At 45.2% G+C, this 21,202-nt stretch overlaps 2 protein-coding genes and 1 long non-coding RNA gene across 4 annotated transcripts; 1 reads left to right on the top strand and 2 right to left on the bottom strand.

Moving 5' to 3' along the window:
* Positions 1 to 81: 81 nt before the first annotated feature.
* LOC307079201 (receptor-type tyrosine-protein phosphatase beta-like) lies at positions 82 to 4,006 on the bottom strand. Of its 2 annotated transcripts, none has more exons than XM_079741349.1 (11): positions 3,875 to 4,006; positions 3,281 to 3,443; positions 3,089 to 3,188; positions 2,909 to 2,999; positions 2,735 to 2,811; positions 2,401 to 2,535; positions 2,038 to 2,160; positions 1,501 to 1,661; positions 864 to 999; positions 562 to 632; positions 82 to 407 (listed from the first exon to the last, which is right to left on the bottom strand). In XM_079741349.1, the coding sequence occupies exons 2-11, from the start codon at positions 3,283 to 3,285 to the stop codon at positions 137 to 139; spliced, it is 1,170 nt and encodes a 389-aa protein (XP_079597475.1). In that variant the 5' UTR covers positions 3,286 to 3,443; positions 3,875 to 4,006; the 3' UTR covers positions 82 to 136. The 2 variants fall into 2 exon arrangements, with proteins under 2 accessions (XP_079597475.1, XP_079597476.1); XM_079741350.1 differs by having other exon boundaries at positions 270 to 407; positions 860 to 999.
* Positions 4,007 to 4,976: 970 nt separating this feature from the next.
* LOC307079977 lies at positions 4,977 to 12,792 on the top strand. Its single transcript, XR_013812078.1, has 6 exons — positions 4,977 to 5,074; positions 5,556 to 5,656; positions 7,002 to 7,222; positions 8,355 to 8,401; positions 10,439 to 10,558; positions 11,648 to 12,792. It is a non-coding gene; the product is annotated as an uncharacterized lncRNA (long non-coding RNA).
* A 1,475-nt stretch (positions 12,793 to 14,267) lies between these two features.
* On the bottom strand, positions 14,268 to 20,991 carry LOC307078817 (prickle-like protein 2; the record flags this gene model as incomplete). Its single annotated transcript, XM_079740811.1, has 8 exons — positions 20,842 to 20,991; positions 19,037 to 19,150; positions 18,800 to 18,937; positions 18,259 to 18,462; positions 17,677 to 17,863; positions 16,275 to 16,429; positions 15,339 to 16,140; positions 14,268 to 15,229 (listed from the first exon to the last, which is right to left on the bottom strand). The coding sequence occupies exons 1-8, from the start codon at positions 20,974 to 20,976 to the stop codon at positions 14,268 to 14,270; spliced, it is 2,697 nt and encodes an 898-aa protein (XP_079596937.1). The 5' UTR covers positions 20,977 to 20,991.
* Positions 20,992 to 21,202: the final 211 nt, after the last annotated feature.

The following is a 21,202-nucleotide window of genomic DNA, read 5'->3' as shown; positions in this document are numbered from 1 at the left end:
GTGGGTATTAGCTGACTCTCGCCCTTGGGACTCCTATCCGGCCCATATAGAACATCCTCTCAAATGACAACATTCGCTCAGTAAAGAAAAAGTACAAAGGTTTTATTTAGGTACCAATCTGAAATGTGTCTTTCGACTAAGGCTTGAAGGGAACATTTTCAAAGTTCTGGTTTGTTGGTTTGGGTTCCGTCGACGTTGGTGGAAGCTGAAGAGAAGCAGGCAGTAATCTCCTCAGTAGGTTCCTGGGGTCCAGCAGCTGTTGAACGATGCTCGGTGTTTGGTCTGGCTGAGCTCTTGGTGGTTGATGCTGATGGCTCCTCCTCGCTCTGTTTCCCTGACCCGATGAGCCCCGGATGCGGACCTGACTCCGGCTGCTGTTGGGTGGCACTCCTTTACTCTGTGGACCGCTGGGGTGATAGGGAGAGATGCGTGACACACTGGGTTCAAACACTTTCGTGACGTATGAAATTGTGTGTAATTGCTCTTGTCGTTTGGTTGGATGAAGACGCATCGCTGGAATGTGTACAGAGGTTTCAGAGGGAAGCATTTTTTAATTCTCACCTGTCAAGATTGGCTACCGTGCCTCTGCTCAGCCAGTTGAGCAGACATTGATGAACCAGTACATACTGCTCCTTCAAAATAAACGGGTGATAAAGGAAAGCTTTTCTTTGCAGTTCACACATACTTTCACGGCCTCTCACTAATCTGACAGTTTACCGGTCAAAAGAAAGGATTCACAACATGCCACGTGACATTTTTTAAATTGTTTTCTAAACAGTTTGTTTCCCCCCTGTTATGTTAATAAACACATACTGATACCTTAGTGATAATTATATCCTAGCAGTTGATCAAAGCATACCAACCACGTTCTGGATCATCCACAGCCGGTGCATCCGCAGGTCCTCCACAGCCGCCCGGATGTCCGGACTCACACCCCGCTCACACAGCTGCATCAGCCACAGCAGCGTTACAAAGGCCCCCGATCTGCCAACGCCAGCACTGAAATGTGTCAAAATAATTGTGAACTTAAAGAAATTAAGCCTTTTTTGGTTAACAGACGGACTTGGGTGAATGATGTGATACGTCCACCTATTCTAAGTCCCATCACTTTGGTATTATCTGATGCTGTATTGGTCATTCATTTTCATTCATTTTATATTTTAGATGGGCTGATAATGACTTTTGTGATATCTTGCCTGCTGCCATATGTCAAATATGAATTCCCTTTTGGATGGCCCCTGGTTTTAAACGTTATTGACAAACGTTTATACATTATACAAACTGAGTACCTAATGATTCATAGCCAGGACCACACTACTACTTATCTCTTTAGTGTATAGTAGAGCAATGGGATTAAGTTCACCGGGACATTGATATATCAGGCAGATGTTGATTGGGTAAAAAAAAATAATCTACCAAAATTTTTTGTGTACAAATGTTCAAGTAGGGGTAGGGTCACGGGCCAAAAAGGGTTTGGGAGCCCTGTCTGGATGGTCGTACCTGCAATGCACTACGGCAGGCCCCAGACGCGGCGTTGCTTCTATATGCTGCCGCACATGCTCAGCTAGACCACAGAGGGCTGAGGTGTCTCTAGGAACCCCCCGGTCGGGCCAGGAAGGGTAGTAGTAGTGTGTAATTACTTTTTCTGTTGGACATCCTCTCTGAAATACATTTTGTGTAAATATTAATGGTTCATTTGCTACACTACATGACAAGTCCAGACACATTTTTGCCAATATAATCCATCATGCAGCAAAATGCAACATTGATTAATCAACCTTGTTTATATCTGTACTATTTAACAGATGCTTTCCTCCGTAATGACGTTGTAAGTGAGCAGGCAGGGGTAATTTTCCAATAACTTCCATCCGGGGGATTCATTTTTTATCGAAAGGCATCTTGCTCACGGACATTGGAATCTTTCAGCTTGGAAACTGACCCACTATATCATGCCCAAACGTTTTGATCGATATTTCATGTCAGTATGAACAATTGCTTGGACAGATGGAAGATGATAAATGTGCCATATTATGTTACCTGCTTCAGAATAATGGTGGTGATGGAAACATGTGGACCCTGGTTGCAGGACACCGTGTTGACTTGGAAAGACCCATGATAAACGGTTCCTCTGGCCATAGACCAGTATTGATCGCATAGCACCTAGAGAAGTAAAGAAAACATTTTGGCGTGTCAGTCAGAACTTTATCACGGTAATTCATCAATAAGGAGCAGGGTGGGAAGAAGCCTCCCTGAAATTAGAGATGTACAGGAGGTTCCAATGGGAAGAAGAAACCCAAGGGAAAGAGAAACAGGGAAAGCGTAGAAAAAAAAAAAAAGAAGATTTTTATTAAACAGAGCTATCCCACTCAGTCCAGAGAGAGTGTAGTGTTGTTTTCTCACCACGTCCTTGTGCCGCAGGGCGGTCACCATGACAATTATACTGACGTTCTGCTCCCAGACCATCCTCCAGAAGTCAGCCATGGTGCTGCGTAAAGGGCCCTGGGTGCAGATGAAGTCTCTCTCTGAGCTGCCGCCCTGCACACAGTTGACAATGGTTCAACAGGATAAACACAATGGCTCACAGAAGCTCCAAGAAGAAACACATGAAGCCAGACAACAAGGTGATATTGGTCACATTTGATTGCCTAGATGCAGTGGCAGGTGTCCTACTGCACGGCGAGGGATGGCAGCGAGAAGCCATCATTCGATTGAATGTCATTGGAGGATTTCTTACAGGCACAAAGTTTGCGTTGATATAGTCGCCATTTGGCTGGGCGTCCTGCAGGGACAGCCTCACCCGACAGTGGTCATCTGTTAACCCAGAGACATGATAGAGATGGCGAGTGTTTCAATAGCAATTCATCAAGCAATGGTTGAATGCCCCCCAACACACACACTTGGTACTCACATGGCAGGATGTAGGGGTAGCGGTTCTTCTCCTTATTAACCTCCAGTTCCCCTGCCCTAGTGGGCAGTTCTTTGCCAACATCATTTAGCTCCTTCATGAAAATGAGGTGAAGGATACAATTATTACCCAGACTTTCAGTGTGTTCACATTTTTCCTGGTGGTTTTACTGTACTGCAGTACCTCAAATTCCTGCTTAAAGCCCCTGTTGTCGTTGACAGCGAGTGATTGACATCGTAGCTGGAATTCCTGTCTAATGTGGGCTTTTGAGAAAGTTCGAATTCTGTGAAATACATAAATGCTGTATTACAGTGTTGTTAAACACAAGGAAACAAAATCATCTAGTCATTTGGAAAATGAATTGTCAGGTCTTACCTCATGTCTCTCTGAAAGGACCTCCAACTTTATATAGAACTGAAGTTAAGAAAGAGAGAGGATGTTTCGTGGCACTTTTCTCAAACTGTAATTCGCGTGGTCCTAGCCGTGTCGTGTCGTATTTTACCCTCTGCTGTGCTGCCCTCTTGGCCTCAGGTCACCCCTGAAAAGGAGATTTTTAATCTCAATATATTCAACCTGGATGAATAAAGGTCAAATGAAATATACCAGTTCTAACCAATAGTGTTTGTTGTCATTGTAAAACCATTGTTAGATGGTGTGACTGAAAAACTGAAAAAGCCCTCAGGTAGCAGGTATATTCCCTCCCCCGGTATGGAATTTTTACTTAAAAAAATAATAATCATAAAACATATAAAAAACAAAAAAATGGGAATTAACTTGCAAATGAGTTTTGCATGAAACAACAACAGATGAATACATGCATACAATTATATACAATATTCAATAGCCTTCTAACTCCCAACACGGCCCTCGTGTTGGGAGATAGAAACTGTACAGAAACTGCTCAAACAGGTTCTAAAAAACAAACAATGGTAGCTTGAGTATTGCCTGTCTGTTGCAAGCTGTTGTTACCTTCAGATTGGAGGCTTGGTTGTTGTTTTTAGCTATCTCTGAGGCCATATGGGAAATAAATAGGACTACACCTTTCCATGGTATCTCAACAGTGTCTGGTTCCAATATTACTTCCTTCACAGGGATATTCTCTTTCTCTCTGTCTCCCTCCCTCCTCTTCCTTCATGCAAAAAAAGGGGGATGGGTGGAGGGTGGAGACAGATAAAGAGGTGGAGAAAGTTCTGAAATAGGTTATAGTAGTATAACCTATACAGGTCTTCAGGTGTATATGTAGCTTATTATATAAGTATGTGATGCCTCTTCTGAATCAAAATCCATATTATGAAATAAACTATTGTTAACATAGTCAGTACATTTGAAAACATGGAAATTACAATTCATACGACACACACACACACACACACACACACACACACACACACACACACACACACACACACACACACACACACACATATATATATTATGGAATACGGTTCAGACGCACAGGTTTGCTGTGCATCTTCCCTGTTTGATTGTAAGCATGTTGACCATCTGGTGAACTTAATGTTCCCATTTCTGTCAGTTAAATGGAGGACTATGTACTGTGTGTGCTGGACCAACGATACGTCCCTGCCATTTTTATCAGGCTTATGGAGCACCATGAATTGCAGCGTTATCCCGGTCTACCACAGCGCAATATCCGGTCTCTAACTTGGAAGTAAACGGGTGTACACAGCCTGTGTACACCCGTTAACATTTCCCGGAGCGAGAAGAATAAGAACATGACAACAACAAAAACACAACAACAACAAATAGAGTAAATATGACGTTTTATGAGCAAATTGACCAAGGAATATCCACAATATGTAACGGAAACTGATATCCCTCCATAGGTAGTACCTCCATCTCTCGCTCCTCTCGCCACTAAACCATAACACAGACCTGAAAGTACCGCCCACTTTCTCACAAACAATAACGCTCATGTAGGGCCCCTTCCCAGGCGTTACGGTTCGCCTTGGAAGGAGACGCGTTTATAATCATGTTCAACACACACACACACACACACACACACACACACACACACACACACACACACACACACACACACACACGCACACACAAAGGCTTTACTGTCGTTTGCGCGCATGCGCATTCAAGAAGCAAGGAATCGAAACTGAAATGCAACACGGAAGAAGGCATGAGACGCAGCAGAAGAAAGTATGCCTTTGCTTTTTGTTGATTACCTGCTAAAATTTTGTCATTGAATGTTGAAATCCTTATCACTAGGCCTAGGTGGATTTATGGGGGACAAAAACAATCAGTTCGTAACCCTCAACCATTGTCCCTGTTTGAAAGTGTCTACTATCGTGTGTGTGTGTGTGTGTGTGTGTGTGTGTGTGTGTGTGTGTGTGTGTGTGTGTGTGTGTGTGTGTGTGTGTGTGTGTGTGATTGTGGTTTAACATATCTGCTCATGCCAGGATCGAGGTTAACCGACACTAATATATCCCACGTTGGTTATTCGTTATGTTTTTACTCCCAGTGTTGTGGCAAGGCAAATACTGAGACATCTTTGGATAGGATTAAATACTCCCTGTTTACTTGCTGGATAAGCTTTGCTAAATTGGCCCTTGCTCCCAATGGAATCTATCTCAGTGTATGCTTTCTTCACTCTGGACACTTCTGTCACCTGTTGTTCAAGGATCTGAAGCGACCCGTGACCAGGTCCAGTCCGACAACCACACACAGTTCAAGGATGTCAAGGGGGCACAATTCGAGTGCTCAAAGTCCATTCAGGCGAAGGTAAGTTTAAAGGTCCCATGGCATTCTACTGTATGGATGCTTTAATATAGATATTATTGGGCCCCTAACACAGTATTTGAAGACGTTCCCGAATTGCAGCCTTGGTGCAGAATTACAGCCACTACGAGCCAGTCGCACATTGAGCAAATGAGGAGGAGAGAGGCGGGTCAAGGAGGAGGGTTGGGGTGTCTCCCTGAGCAGCTTGCGGCCACGGTACCATGCGCTCTGTTTACAGTGGATGTATCGCAATGGTGAGGCGCACACAGCCTTTGGCCGTGTTCTGTAAATATTCTAGAACACTCCGGGTGCTCCGGTGGGAGACCTGGAGCTCTATAACTAAATAATATCATATTATACATAGATATCTATATCATATAATGTATATTATCACGGCCAATAGCTGTGTGCACCTCCATTCAGGTTCTCAGATGTCACTGGTTCTTCCACGTCCACATCAATCTGAAGTAGACTGAACCATTACATGGAGGAGAAAGGGATTGTTGCACGCGATTGTTGACTGCGATTGTCTCCCGCCGGAGCCTCGCTGCCGAGGGACCATTGCCTCGGCAGCGAGGCATCGGGCAGCGGGCAGCGCTTAGGCCCCACCGCCTCCTGCAGCGGGCAGCGCCAAGGCGGTGGTCCATCGGCAGCGGGCAGCGCCAAGGCGGTGGTCCATCGGCAGCGGGCAGCGCCAAGGCGGTGGTCCATCGGCAGTGGGCAGCAGGAAGCGGGGCTCAAGCAGGAGACAATCGAGAGCAACTATCCCTTTCTCCTCCATGTCGTGGTTCATGTACTTCAGGGAGTCAAAGCCAAAGATCCTTTCCCCCAATTCCTTCTCCACCATGGCTGAGATAATCCACAACTACAGTCTTGTTGTGGAAATACCAGAGACGGCAAAGAACCGACGTGTTATGCGCCATAGCACCAACAGCAGAATGGTTATCAAAATAACAAAGAAGTGTGCAACACTTGCGTTACAGTGTGTGTAATCACACACACACACACACACACACACACACACACACACACACACACACACACACACGTGGCGCTTGCACGGTCGTAGCTCATTGTCTCATTGGTGGGCCAAATTCTCTGGACGGGCAAGGCAGAGAAAGGGGAGGTAACTTGGCCCCTTATGACGACATATCGGGCCACATTCCAAATCAGTGTGCCTGAGCTTCCATTTTTTCAAAGGCGAGCAGGATGCCTATTCCTCGTTTTACACCAAACGCAAGTTTTAGCCACTTATAGGGCGATAGGCAGGCTAGGGGACGGGTGATGATTTGGAGAACGGAGCCAAGTAGGGTGTTCTCTGACCTTTTTTTCTCTGTCTTTTTTTAAGGAATGAGCATGCTATTTGGAAGACTCCATCCAATTTTGGAGCCCGAGGGACACTCCCCTTCGGCTCCAAATCTCGTCAGAGAACCGGGACAAAAAAGCAAATTAGCCTTGCTGAATGGAAGCAGGTGGAAAAGATGAAGATAATAAAAAAGATTGCGGAAAAACAAGACGTGACAAAGAACCCCATACATCGAGTCTGTTCACAGCCTTTTGAAAAACCTGGTAAGATTGGTTATATATTTTAACAGCCACAAGAATTGCAAAACACATGCATGTACACCCTACCACCACCGAGTGGCAGTGTGGACTATCATTGGGTACCAAATGTTTTCAAATTATGTCACGTCAATGTTACCTCATTTGGATAATTCCTGACCGTTTGTGGATTGGGCAATTTGGTCATTTCTGTATTGGTAGTGGCACATGACACAATACTCATCATGCCTATAACAGCCCTAACTCTATATTGTGTAATAAACATCATATTATTTATATGGTAACTGTGTTATGTGAAATCCCTTCAGAAGAAGAAGGTATGTGCTGATGATTAGAGATGAATTATTGCTACAAAAAAGTGATGCAGACAAGAGGAAGCAACCCTTCTTTTAGCTTTGTTATCAGAAAAGCGTTGCATGTATTAATTATTTATTGATTCTTGGTCGAAGACTGGGTGCCCATCCTTATTGCAGGAGCGGAGATTCAAGTATTGGCATGCTTTTTCTTCTTCCCTCACACTCCACTGTATTTCTGCGCATACTGCAGCACTGTGGAGGTGTATGTGTGTGTGTGTGTGTGTGTGTGTGTGTGTGTGTGTGTGTGTGTGTGTGTGTGTGTGAGGAACAGGTTTCTCGGTGTGCATGAGAGATGGTGCGATGATGGTGACTCATCCATGGTTTGTGTGTGTGTTTGTGTGTGTGTGTGTGTGTGTGTGTGTGTGTGTGTGTGTGTGACTGACTATACCTGTGTGAGAGAGTGAGAGAGGGAAGGCAGCCAATGGTATAAATGAGCCATAACAAAGCCTTTGCTTCACATCGGAACACTGCAGTCCAATGTTGCGAGGCAGATTTCTCAAATACACCTAACGCAATCTGCTCAAAGAAACATTGATTTCAGCACCTGCTGGCTGCAAACAATAACCATCCCTTTAAGCCAGAGGTCGATGACATTCAGTTTGATGAGGTGAAGTAACATCCTAATGGTGGCCTTAAGACACAGTTATAGATAGTTGAGCAACACGAGACAAAATCGATCCGGTCAAATAAAATTGTTGATTGTTCAGCTTCCACCTTGCGGTTGTCAATTTGAATCATGTTGCTGGGATAATGAAACAGGTTTTTTTTCCCAACCACCTCAGGATCTTTAACTTCTCGGACCTTTCCCAGCAATAAGAAAGATAAAGCAGTGAGTACAACAACTGACGCTTGTGTTTTTAATTGCTCTTTGTGATAATGAGAGTGGAACCGATTGGAGAGACACAGTGTGTACCGTGTCGAACACACAATACAAAGCAAGATTACCTTTAAAATTACCATTTAGATGATTTTTGTAATTAATCGTGTTTCACCTTCTTTAAGCTCTCCCCCATTCGTTGACTACACAGCTATTCATCAACGTTATTGTTACTCGACATCAGTGTAGAATAGTGGGAGGATAAAGGGCGAGGCCTTGAAGCTGAATGAGATCATTGGTTGCAGGTTTAAGAAAGGAAATTGATTAGGGTGTGAGTTGTCTAATACATAGGAAGACACAGGTGGTTCAGGGCTGTGCCATGCACCTTTGTAGTTTAATATAGGCATTGAATCATGCAGGATCAGCAGTTTACCCTCAGACCTCGGAGCCACATGAAAATGAGCATAGGCCAGGAGTGGATTTATATGTAACCATGCACATATGTACATAACAGTGTTATGCTGTTTCAGAAAACCTTCGGGCTTTAAGCATTCTGGTGCCGTATGGGTTTTCAACAGTCTGTGCACTGTATACGATTTGGAATGTTTATTTTTTTTAGTTTACTGAAAGGGCACAATGCTTGGTCAAAATGAAAAATAACATCATTATCATGACATAATAAAGGCCTACCTGTCAGATAGAGCATACTAAGCATCTCTTTGGAAGGCCTCGTCCTCCGAAACCCTTTTTTTGTGTGGTGGGCCACAAGGTTCTGTTTTGGCTCCACCATTATTCTCTATCTCCATGCTGCCTCTTGGACACATCATTCAGAAACACAATGTCCCTTTCTACTGCTAAGCAGCTGACACACAGTTATACCTCCCATTGAGACCTGGTGAACCTAATTGCCTAGCTGTCCTAGCAGACTGCAATAATGACATTCAATGCTAAAAGTTACAACATTTCCTCCAGCTCCGTCTGAAAGCCGCTGGTTAATATGAATGGCCCTAGCCTTGGCTATCTGTCTGCCAATAATTATCCCGACTGTATGAAACCTTGCTGTGACTTTTGACCCAGACCTAACGTTCAAGCTACATTTCCAAAAAGGAGTCTAGTCATGTTTTCTACAGATAAGAACCATCTCCAAAGCTAACCTCTTCTTCCTTCACACTGATGTTGAAGAAGCTAATGCGCGCCTTGGTCTTTTCTCGACCAGACTACTTCAACTTGTGTCTTGCTGGCCTCAGCCAAAAGGCCCTTTCTCCCTTTCAGTTAGTCCAGAATGCAGCAACTGCAATAGAAGACAGCACATTACCCCATTCTTTGCTGCCCTCCCTTGGCTCCCCATTAAGTACAGAATTCATTTTAGGATTCTACTAATTACTTTGAAACCTCATGAGGTATGTCCCCAAGCCACATTTTTGTCCTGTTCGATCCCTGTGAGCCAGGACAAAGCCTTTAGGTCCTCAGGTGGAGCAAACTGTTTCACAATATAGGTAAAAACCAAAAGATGAGCGGGCGTTTGCCGTTAGGGCTCCCAAGCTTTGGAACACAGTGCCAGCAACCATATTGCCAGCAATACCTTCTGAAAACACAACATACTGTGGTGTCGTCCTTTTTGCTGCCATACATCATACATTTTTATGATATTTTTTACTTAATTATTATTGTATCATTTATTCATATTTAGTCTAGTTTACTGATAAGATGTTTTTTGAATGTTTTTGGACATTTTTTTTATCCTTCAAAAAAATGTTACACTCTTTGTGTTTGTTGACTTATCCGCTTGTTTTACCATACAAACACAGTGTAATGGCAGTTTTATTGAGGTGCTATATAAATAGAGTTATTATTATAACTATAATGACTATAAATTACCCTTTAGACAGAGCACTATAGATCTTCTCAGTGTTGCCACAGGCTCACTATTACATTTGATGAGATCATTCTACCATCTTCTGCTAATGTTATTCCATTGTACCATTAGCACTCTTCGTCATTATTGTTGTGTTGCTTCAGTCTATTTGTTTATATTTCATTTAAATTCAGCATTTTACACAAGACCAAAGTCAGACTGAAAAAATAAGACCAGTGGAGCACCAATCACTTGTAAGCCCGGCCATGGCAAAGAGCAGAGCCATCGAAGAAAAAAGGAAAGAAATAGAAAAGGTACAACACACACACACACACACACACACACACACACACACACACACACACACACACACACACACACACACACACACACACACACACACACACACACACACACACACACACACACTAGCTCTGTGGGATAAATAAAACATTGGCCTGGAATAATAGTTCTCTTACTAGAGGGGTGCTGTCTGCTACACCAGAGTCCATATGCCTACTATCTTCTTGATCAGTCTGAATTGATCTGTTTACTGCTTTACTTTTACTACACTAGCCAGAAGACATTTGTTTTCAATGAATTTATCTGAACTAAGAAGGATGAAGAAAAAACTATGAACAAAATGTTTAACGGAAAATAAAACTTAAACTTAACATGTTTGACACAAAGGTTACGGACCAGAACTGTTACACCAGTTTATTCAGGGTTGATGTTGACATAACAGGTTGATTTAACAGGTCTACTACTGAAGCTTCAGAGCAGTACGAGAACGGCTTTTATTCACACCAGAGTCCATATTTTAAATGGGTTAAAATTGAAGTTAAATGAAAAGTAGGTTAAGAAGAATATAAAGACACATTGATGAACATCCAAATAAAAATTGTCAACAGAACGGATGTAGTTGAAAAACCGCGTCCAAATGGTGGCGTGGGGGATCTCACACACGTGCTTGAAAAGCAAGCTTCCAGGTGACGGCACATCACATGAGGCCCGGTGCGTAGTGTGTGAGCGAGTGTTTCTCTCAATCCACTTCAAATTAAGAGAAGGTCTCTTATTTTCCTATCTCCATGGTTACAGCAGAAAGTAGGCTCTTTCAGAAAGCAGACTGGATACAGGTCGCCTCACACAGCCTGGCATGTGCACGGTGCACGCGAGTGGGCACACGTGCACACACACGCCTAAAAAAAGAAACCTGCAAATGATCACGCACATCGTCCCTGTGTGATGAACCGACACTGTGAGGAAAGATGAAATGGATGCTAATCTATCCGTGCTATCTCAAGCCTTAGCGCTGTGCAGTTCAAAGGCCCGCCTCCGAGCAAAACAAAAGAAGGCCAACGAGACGTTGTGTTTGTGTGTGCGTTTGTGTGTGTTTTTTCCAGGTTTATCAACGGGACTGTGGCACGTTCAGCCGGGTGGTGAAGAAGCTGGTCTCCAAGGACCCCTCATTAGTGCCTCCCATCCGCTTCGCTGTGCAGGAAAATCTCAAGGAGATAGGCCTGCGCTGTGCTGCAGCCATGGACCAGTTTATAACCCAGTATGACCTGAGTGCAGCCTCCCAAGAGATGCAAACACACACACACACATAATCACATATGCCCCTCGGTTTTATTTTTATTGTTAGTCTGTGTGTGTGTGTGCGTGTGTGTGTGCGTGTGTGTGTGTGTGTGTGTCTGAGATGAGTTAGTTATTTTCTTGCTGTCTGTCACAGTTACTCATGAAGCTCAACCTTGTGCTGGCATATAGAGTGGGGAAGTCCGCCCCTTCCGGTAGAGCCCATGGGACCTATGAGATCGAAAAATATGAATGGGTTTCAATGGAGAGAAAGTAATTATTTTCTGGTCCCAGTCTTTATATGCCCTGGATAACACATATGTTCTTTGTGGATTTAAATGATAATTTTGTCATGTCAAGAATTTGACCATTTATTGTGAAATTGTTCAGTTAAAGGCTGTAGAGAAAACACAATGAGAAAGGCTACATGTCTTGTATGTGACATCACGCTCCCTGCGACTGGCGTGGACAAGACCGACAATCTCCCAATCGGCATAACTGAAACTCTCCACATGCCCCGACTTATAATCGTTTTCACCTCTTTTGATGCTTTTATCCTCCCCTTGGAAAAAAGCAGTGAAGTGGAGCAGAGAGATTGCCATGTCTGTACCAGAGTGGTGGTGACGTATATCATTCGCGTCGAGAGCAGCGAGGAGCTGTAGTTCACAGAACGGCCTCACACAAAACCTAACATAATCTAACTTCGTCGCAATTTTTTTTAGTTTTCTTTGCATGAAAAATTATCATTTAAATCCAAAAACAATATATGTGTAATCCAGGGCATATAAAGACTGGGACCAGAAAATAATAACTTTCTCTCTATTGAAACCCCAGGTCACATTGGCTCTACCGGAAGGGGCGTGACTTCACCACTCTATTGTGACCCACATGTGATGCTGTGAATAGTATCAATTCATCTGATATATTCATGTAAATAAGGTTTTAATAATAAAATTAATTTTGTAGAGCCCAGTGTAATGTCCAGATCTTAGTTGTGTCTCTGTGTTTTATAAAGAAGATGCACCAAAAATGGCATTTTGTATATCTTTATAGTATTAGTGAATCACATTCACCATAGATGGTTTATTCAATTTCAGAAGGTAAATGCTTATGCTAGAAACCATGGTTTATGCGCAACATGTGATGATCCATTTTATTTTCATGTGAGTTGAGCTGAGCAGGAAGTTGATGAAGAGAGGGTAGACACCGGACATTGAAAAGGGTCTTTCGATCACTTTACCAACCGCTGTTCACAACAACCACATACCAGTAAGCTTGGACATTAACTGGCACCCTTCTGGTTATTCATTGTAATACACTTTATTTCCATATAGGACGACAACATTAAAAGGTACATGCAAATCCTCCTATCTCTACCCTGTCTTATACAAATAAGGATTCTTAAGTTACAAAATATATTTATATATAAATATGTAAGACAATATGTACATAACATTTACATTACCACATCCAATACTTTAAAGACATTTTTATTTCTATTTTTGTTTACTTTATATACATTAAACAGGTATTGATAATTTATTGTCACTATTAATTTGTCCTTTATTTATCCAACTAAAAATAATAAGTATTAAAAAAAGAAGTATGTTGAAGAAAAGAAGACAGGACCGTACCTGACGTTACTTTGCCTGATAGAACAAGAAGTTGAGGCCTATCTAGCGACCTGCCATTGGTAAAGCATGGAGAGCAGTCTATGTAGAGCACATGGTGTAACGGACTATTTACATAAGGTGATAACTTGGTCTGCGAGCCAACACTTTTCCAGCAGCTTTTGGATTCCACTGGGGCAAACTAAGCCGCAGCTCAGAACCTACCCCACAGTTTTCTCCATTCATATCGCACAGCTTTCACTATTCCAACACACTATCTCTCGATGTGTTCTCCTCTCAGTAGGTTTACGCCAATGTGTTCAGAGCACTGGCCTGTGAGCAGAGGCTGGCCAACACAGCCCAGTTTCTACAGTGATACAAAAAACTCCCCTTTTGACATGTTAAAAGGACTCTCTGGTGCAAACTCTCACACATACACACACACACACACACACACACACACACACACACACACACACAGACACACGCACACGCACACACATTAGCCAGTTATTTGAGACCAGACCAGACTATATGCACGATTACCGATCAAACAGATCCTTATTTAGCCGTCCCTTGGTTTGAGTCTGCTGTGTAACCCCTCTTCCCGCGATAACGTCATACTTTGTAGGTGTACACAAACATGAGTTGTGCTAGATCACAAACAGCAGGAATCTGCCATTTCCTTTCTTCATCATCCGCTCCACGCTCAGTTTCTCTCCATTTTACTGTACACGCAGTCCCTGTCCACTGTCTCTCTTACACATCCCACTCCCTGCTCCCTCCCACACATCCTTCTCTCTCCCGCTCTCCAGTCCCCGTATCCTCTCCCTCACATCTAGGAGATGGCACAGTTCTTGCTCTTTCTCCTTTGGCGGGTGTGCATCTGCCCGTGGAGGGGTCCGTGCAGGGGCGCGTGGTGGCCCGGCATCCCGGAGGGGCTGTAGCGGTGCCGGAGCTCCTCGTTGTTGATGTAGCGCAGCTGCACTGGCCGCGGGATGGGCTCCCCCTGGAAGTAGGCGTCGTCCTCCTCCGACTCGGAGCTGGAGGAGCAGCTCGAGCACCAGGGGTCCGCCCCCTCTCGGTAGCCCTCGGCCCAGAGCGGCCCGCCCTGGCCCGGGCCCTGCGGCTGCCAGCCTGCGTTCTGCAGGGTGAGGTCCGAGGTGGTGCGGGGGCAGGGCCGGTACTGCTGCTGCTGCCTGTAGGCGCCCGGCGCCAGGCCCAGCAGCAGCTCCCTGGCGGCGTGGCCGCTGGGGAAGCGGTCGTAGTCCTCCTGCACGCGGCGGTGCGGCGGCTCCGCCACGTGGGCGGGCCGGTCGGCCACCAGGTGCAGGGCGTTGTCAGAGCGGGAGCGGCGGGAGCGCTTGTGGTGCCGTCCGCTGCGGTGCTGGCTGTTACCGTGGTTACCGCGACGGTGCTTGCGGCTCCTCGGTTGCGGTTGCTGTTGCTGGGATACGGGTTCCTGCCCGTTAGGGTGCCGGCGTGGGGTTCTCTCGCTCATGGATGACATGCGTATGTTTCCGCTGCTGCCCATCAGACCGGCGTGACCGTTGGCGTTAAAGGCCAAGGGCCGGGAGGGGTCCCAGTACTGCAGGGGGTAGCCCACCCTCAGTGCAGCGTCCATGTTCCCATACAGGCGGGAGGAGGAGAGGGACTCTGTGCTGTGGAACTGCATGGAGGAGCTGAGAGTGCCCATGTGGCTCTTCTCAGACACATTCACGCCCGAGTCCTTACTCAGATCAGGCATAGAGAACCTGGACAGATGCTCCTGACGCTTGCTGACCCCGTCCAGAGAGTTACCTGTGAAGAAAACACGGGACATTCTGCATCAAATATTGCATCCGAAGATGTGTGTCATTACATACACGATTCCTGTCTATTCTTTCCTTTACATAAAATACTACTTCACCTGCGGCGTTGGATGTGATCAGGGAATCCATGGATCCGCGAGGAGTCTGTTCAAGAGGAGTAAGGGTTTCTTGGAAACTCATGCCATTGATGGGGTTCCTCCGAATCAGTGGGGGCCGGTTCGCCCTCTGGAAGCCATGCAGGCTGATGCTCCTCTTGTCTGAGATGCCCTGGCCCTGGCTGGACACCTCGTTGAAGCTCATCTGGGTGCGGAGCTTGGTGGGCCGGAACTCGTCCTGGCTGTGATGGATCCAGTTTTCATTGAAGGATTGGCCTCTCAGGGCGGCCATAGGGGTTCTCTTGGTGTTGCCTTGTTCCTTACCCCAGGAATCAGGCCTCTTCCCTGGGTTGACGGGGCTCTGGGTGGGTGGGTGAGGGTTTGAGTTGGGGTTGTAACCCTGTCTGGGATTACATTGGCCCAGCATCTGTATGGGTGTGGGAGTGGGAGAGGGTTCCCGCTTGGTGCTCTCATAGGCAGCAGAAGGGTAGGCCTCATCCCTGCTCATCCACACCTGGTTGAGGCTGGGGGCGCGGCTGGGAGTGCGGCTCGGGGTTCGGCAAGGGGTCCTGCTGGGCGTCGGCCCGGAGGACACGCTCAAGCGGTCCATCTGGACGGAGAGGGGGTCTATCTCGGCAGACATGCGGTCAGGCATGGGCGCGGAGGCCGGCTGCCGGGCCTCAGCATTCCGTCGTTCCTGGCTCGCATTCCGACGTTCCTTTTTCCCAACCTTGGTGCTGTGGCGGGACTCCCGGGACCGGGCGCTCTGGAAGGCAGAGTCCGAAGAGTCCGATTCGTTCGGTTCCTGATTGGTTCACACACAAGAAAGCACTATGTTAGGGTCATTGGCTCAACAATGTGAAAAAACACGAGTGGTCGAGAGTAATTCCTGGTGCACTATGCATTCATTGCATTTTTTTAATGTACATGATTGGTTACCTGTCCGGCACTACAGGAGCGTGAGCAGAAGATCTGGCCCTGCTTGGGAAGGAAGGGGCGGCCCAGCAGGGAGCGCTTACAGCGGGCGCAGCAGAAGCACTCCTCTGTCGCGTGCCAGTGCTGTCCATCATAGGTCATCTGACCTTGGTCAATCCCTGAAAGTCAAGCCATAAAACACAACTTAGATGCAGATATATGAATGGAAACTATTAGACGATATGGTCAATGAGATCCCGATTTTATTTTATTTTACATGCTGAAGGGTTGATCGAATCTGAAATATTATATACTGAATAAGGTTGTATATACATGGTTTCATCAATCTGAAACAAGACTGGAACCGTACCTTTGATGGTGTGTATTTAGTCTGTAGATGAAACTAATCAGAAATATGTGCGTGTGGTTATTCTTGTGACATAAATAAATACAAATATATCATGAATAAATGAGCTTTGGCGCTACCTGGGTTTATGTCCCTGAGGGAAAATAATATTTGTTCGGTTACACTCAAATGCCTGATTATGCGGTTGGTAAAATAACACAACACATTTCATTGGACGCGATCCAGAGCTAGGGGAACTAATCATCTTTCCTTCCTTCCATCTGGATGCAACATGGCATCATCTGAAACAAGCAGAACCCTCCACTGTTGCTGGAGCCAGAGAGGATAATAAGCATCCACCTCTCACTGCGCAGACTACGCCTCTCTGCAGCTGTGTCGCGCACAGGGCCGGGGGTGCATATGTTACCCATTGTTAAATGTGTTCCCTAACGTCCTCCCTGGAGCTTTCCTTCACAGTGAGCACACGCCGTATCCTTCCTTGTTTTCTGACATTCTCACGAGCATTTCTGCATCCTTGTACCGTATCAGCAGTTCAGAGGATCTTAATTATGTCTAGGGCAGTGGTTGACAACCTTGGGGTTGCCTGATATGGCGATGAGGCCGTGGGAGAATGCTGACTTATAAGCTATGGATATTGTTTGATTGCATTTAAAGAAAAGGTAGACAATATGGAGAAACAAGCAATGGTAGGCTAGCTTTGGAAAGTACCCACCCAGGAAAGTCCCATCCCTCCCCCGAGGCCTCCCTCCTAATCCACTCCCCCAAAATACGTGACTAGTAGCTAGCTTCAGTAATATGTCTGCCTAGCCTTGTGGAAGTCGCTGGACATGATTGGACAGGGTTATTAAAGGCCTGCAACAGCCACAATCAATCAAATTATTGAGTGTTGTTGCAACGAACATAGGGTCATTGGGGTTAAGATCATATGTGGTGAAGCCACAGATCTGACACTTTTGTAAACATATTGTGGTTGGAAGGAGTTTCTACCCCCAAAGTATTCGGGGTTCTGTCTGGGCCAAAAATGGTTGGCAAACACGGCGTAGGCAGAAGTGTAGTCACCTATGTGGTCGCCGCAGGCGTCGCAGTACTCGGCGTAGAGGGACTCGAAGCAGTTGCAGCAGTGCGGGCGGCCGTCCTTCATGATGTAGCGCTGCCCCCCCAGCACCGTCTCACACTCGAAGCAGCAGAAGTGCTTCATGTGCCAGTGCCGGCCCTCCGCCTCGGTGCATTCGTCAGCAAAGATGATCTGCATCAAGTACAATATAATGTTTATTAACGATGATTCACTCAAAGCCAGAGATAGCAAATCCGTCTGACGGCTAAAATCCATCCAAAAGGCTTTCGGGATGGAAGGTGGCCGTGGTAAAAGACGAACCAAGCCAGAGACGGCGGGGCCAAACATTGACTAATAAAGAGACATCTCCTTTAGTACTAATGTGAGCCTGTCAGCGGTTGATACAATCGGCGTCCCACCAACGATTCTGCTGGCGCGTCTGGGCTCAGACCGGCCGTTGTTACTCTTTAAAGGTATGTATTTGGTATTATTAATTCAGAGCGAGTTGAAAGGATCTTTGACCTAAATCAACCGTTTCATTGCCTCTGAAGCGTTCGAAGGCTTTGGGTGGGGGCGGGCGGACGCACCTCATCGCAGGCACAGCAGCGGGGCTTCAACCGCTCAGCGTGGTGCCGGCCACAGAAGATTTTTCCGTCCTGGTAGAAGTAGATGAGGTCCACCAGCAGTTCCTCGCACATGTTGCACACAAAGCACTGGGGATGCCAGCATTGGCCATGGCCGGTCCGGGCAGCAAACACTACGATTTCCCCTCCGTTGATTTGGCCACCGCACTATAGAGGGGAGGATATAGAGGGGCAATGCAGGGCGTGATCAGTGGACAGAGGCCTGCATGACGTTCTAATGACACAGTGTTAGAGAAGCTATGACAAAGAGCCAAAAGTAGGTACAAGATACAAGAAGATTTAAATGAATCAGTGCCTCATGTTATATGTCTTAAACGGTACAAATAAGGAATTATTATGGCAATACTGTAATACTAATAATAATAACATGAACTAGATATTCAATGGCCTCAAATGAAATAACAAAGGTTAATAGTTTGGGGCATTTCAAAAGCACAAACTAAAACATAGCGTCTGGAGAGCGTAGAAAATGTAAGCCCGCTACCTGCTCACAGCCGGCCCCGGTGATATTGAGGGGGAAAGGACGCACACTGCCCCTCCCCAGGTTGTCCATCTTCCGCTGGTTACTGAAGAGCTTCAGCTCCCGTTTCTCCTCCTCGTCTAGAGTGTTGCAGTAGCGCACCTGACCCGGGAAGAAACACGTAAAAAAAATCGTCATCCATCTCATGTGTATTCAAACTCCAAGACTGCCATTGGTAAAAACAAACATGTTTGTTTTTACCTCATTGTCATGTGGGGGCAACTGCTGAAGAAGTTGTTTGATGCGATATTTCTCTCCTGGGCTATTAACATAGGGGACCTTGTCCTCCGGTAAGCAGCTGTAGTACTGATGCACCTGAAACAAGTATACAACACAAGGCAGTTGATGACCCAAAATAGAATCACACTTATGTTTGATCAATAGTTAACGTTATGGTGAAAGTGCTTTTCTCCCGGGTCATATTGTAACCATGGTAACACACTAGCGCATCTGTCCAGAAATCTATTGAGCCAAGGATCAATTTAACTATCTGATTTAAATATTTGCAATGCCAATATTTTGACATCAGTGTTCTTAGATTTGGCCAGCCAAGGTCAGCCTTTATGCGCATCAAGGTTTGTGTTTTTCGGTCTGCTTTTATCTATCAGCACAGCCCTTGAAACCAGAATTTGGAAAGGAACTTTATTTTTCTACAGATGACATTCAGAATGCTGTGGCAACCGTTGCTTGTCTATTATATGCGAGACAGGAAAAATGACAACATATGAATGGTAAATGAAGGACAGCATAATTTATTGTAATTACGAAAAATCAAAACATTATATTGCAGCATAACAACAGTACTGCCACTAGTCTACTTATATGTATGGTAATGATGATAACGACCATGAGAAGGGGGAGGAAGATGACAACTAATATGATGCTAGAAATTATAATGATACGAAAACCTTGTTTAGTCAAATGGTTGCAAGGCTAGTTTCTGTTATTTATTTATTTTCACATATCTATAGCAGACTATTTATGTACAGAGACATATATGTATATACAGTATACGCTAAACGAAGGGCATATATATATACATATATATATATATATATACATATATATATATATATATATATATATATATATATATATATATATACATACATATATGTATACAGGGTGCGATTTGTGAAAAAAACCAGAGGGGGGGATAATTTTGAGAAACATTTTAAAATGTTTCAAAATGAAGACGGACCCTGTGTATTTTGGTTGTTAATTATTACGATGTAATGGTGAAAATACTTTGGGTGGGGGGGATCATTTTTATCCCCACCGAGGATAAAAATAATTCAGCAGAGGGTAGGACGTGTAAACCAGAGGGGGGGATAATCCCCACCATCCCCACCGGCAAATCGCACCCTGTATGTATATGCTTTGTTCATTCATTCAAAATAGTAATGAATGAATGATAATGAAACAAAAGATACCTTTTGTTTCTTTAAAAATCATTCATCATTATTTTTAGCATCTTCTTTATATATACATTGGACGTCAAACAAGGGGCCGCTCTGACTGCGTTGTATCTCCTGTGGCATGAGAGAGGCCGGGACATCCTCCCTGCATTCTGTCAAGACGGCTGACTGGAGAAATGACTATTATCAGGCATGCTTCTCCTCTATTAGTGCAGCGCTGGGAGGTCCGCTGCCACACACTGCTAGACTTACTTTAAAATTACACAGGATTCAGTTCAAGCCTTCTTTTTGTCTCCACTGACATTTTGAGCCCTTCAGAGCTTTATTGACATCCTTAAATAATGTGTGATGATATGAAAAAAATATATATAGATGAATAGATGAGGATCCAATGTGGTAAAAAAGAATGCACCAAACATTCTGGGAAATAATAATTCTAAATCATCACCACATGCTAACATATTTTCTTGATAATAATAACATCACGTGTAAAGGATGGCGTTGCAGCATCAGCGATGAGAAGAGAAGCTGTTAGGAGGAGAAGGGTGTGGGTTTGTATCTGGTTTGGTGTATCTCTGTCTGCCTCACCTGTTCTGGGCTGAGGCCAGGTGGGGCCCAGGCGTATTCCTCCAGAGCACAGCCAGAGTCGTCGTCCGAGGTGGAGTTCCTCTGGAAGTCATACATGAGCTCGGTGACGGGTGTCTTCTCCATCTCCAGTGGCATCTCTGTCAGAACATACTCCTCCCCTGGACCCTCTCAGCAGCACACTACTACAGCAGGTCTATAGGGCGGTGGGGGGAGGAGAGGGGGTGGGAGAGGGGTGGAGGTAACAGGAAGTGGTACCGTTTTAAACAAGCACAAGAGAATAGGAGAGCGATTATACGCTGATAATAAGCGGGCCATTAAAAGGAAACAAATGATAGGGGAGGAGATTAGCATGGCAGAGGAG

This window comes from Pollachius pollachius (assembly GCF_949987615.1).
Source record: "Pollachius pollachius genome assembly, chromosome: 8".
NCBI classification, from domain to species: domain Eukaryota; kingdom Metazoa; phylum Chordata; class Actinopteri; order Gadiformes; family Gadidae; genus Pollachius; species Pollachius pollachius.
The sequence above is the reverse complement of the archived record's forward strand: the minus strand, read 5'-3'. Positions and strand labels throughout refer to the sequence as shown.

Excerpts from the sequence above, each read along its gene's own strand:
- LOC307079201 (XM_079741349.1), bottom strand. Across the intron at positions 2,161-2,400 it reads CCCTGCGGCACAAGGACGTG|GTGCTATGCGATCAATACTG; the intron begins GTGAGAAAACAA and ends TTACTTCTCTAG. Across the intron at positions 1,662-2,037 it reads CCACCATTATTCTGAAGCAG|AGAGGATGTCCAACAGAAAA; the intron begins GTAACATAATAT and ends AATGTATTTCAG.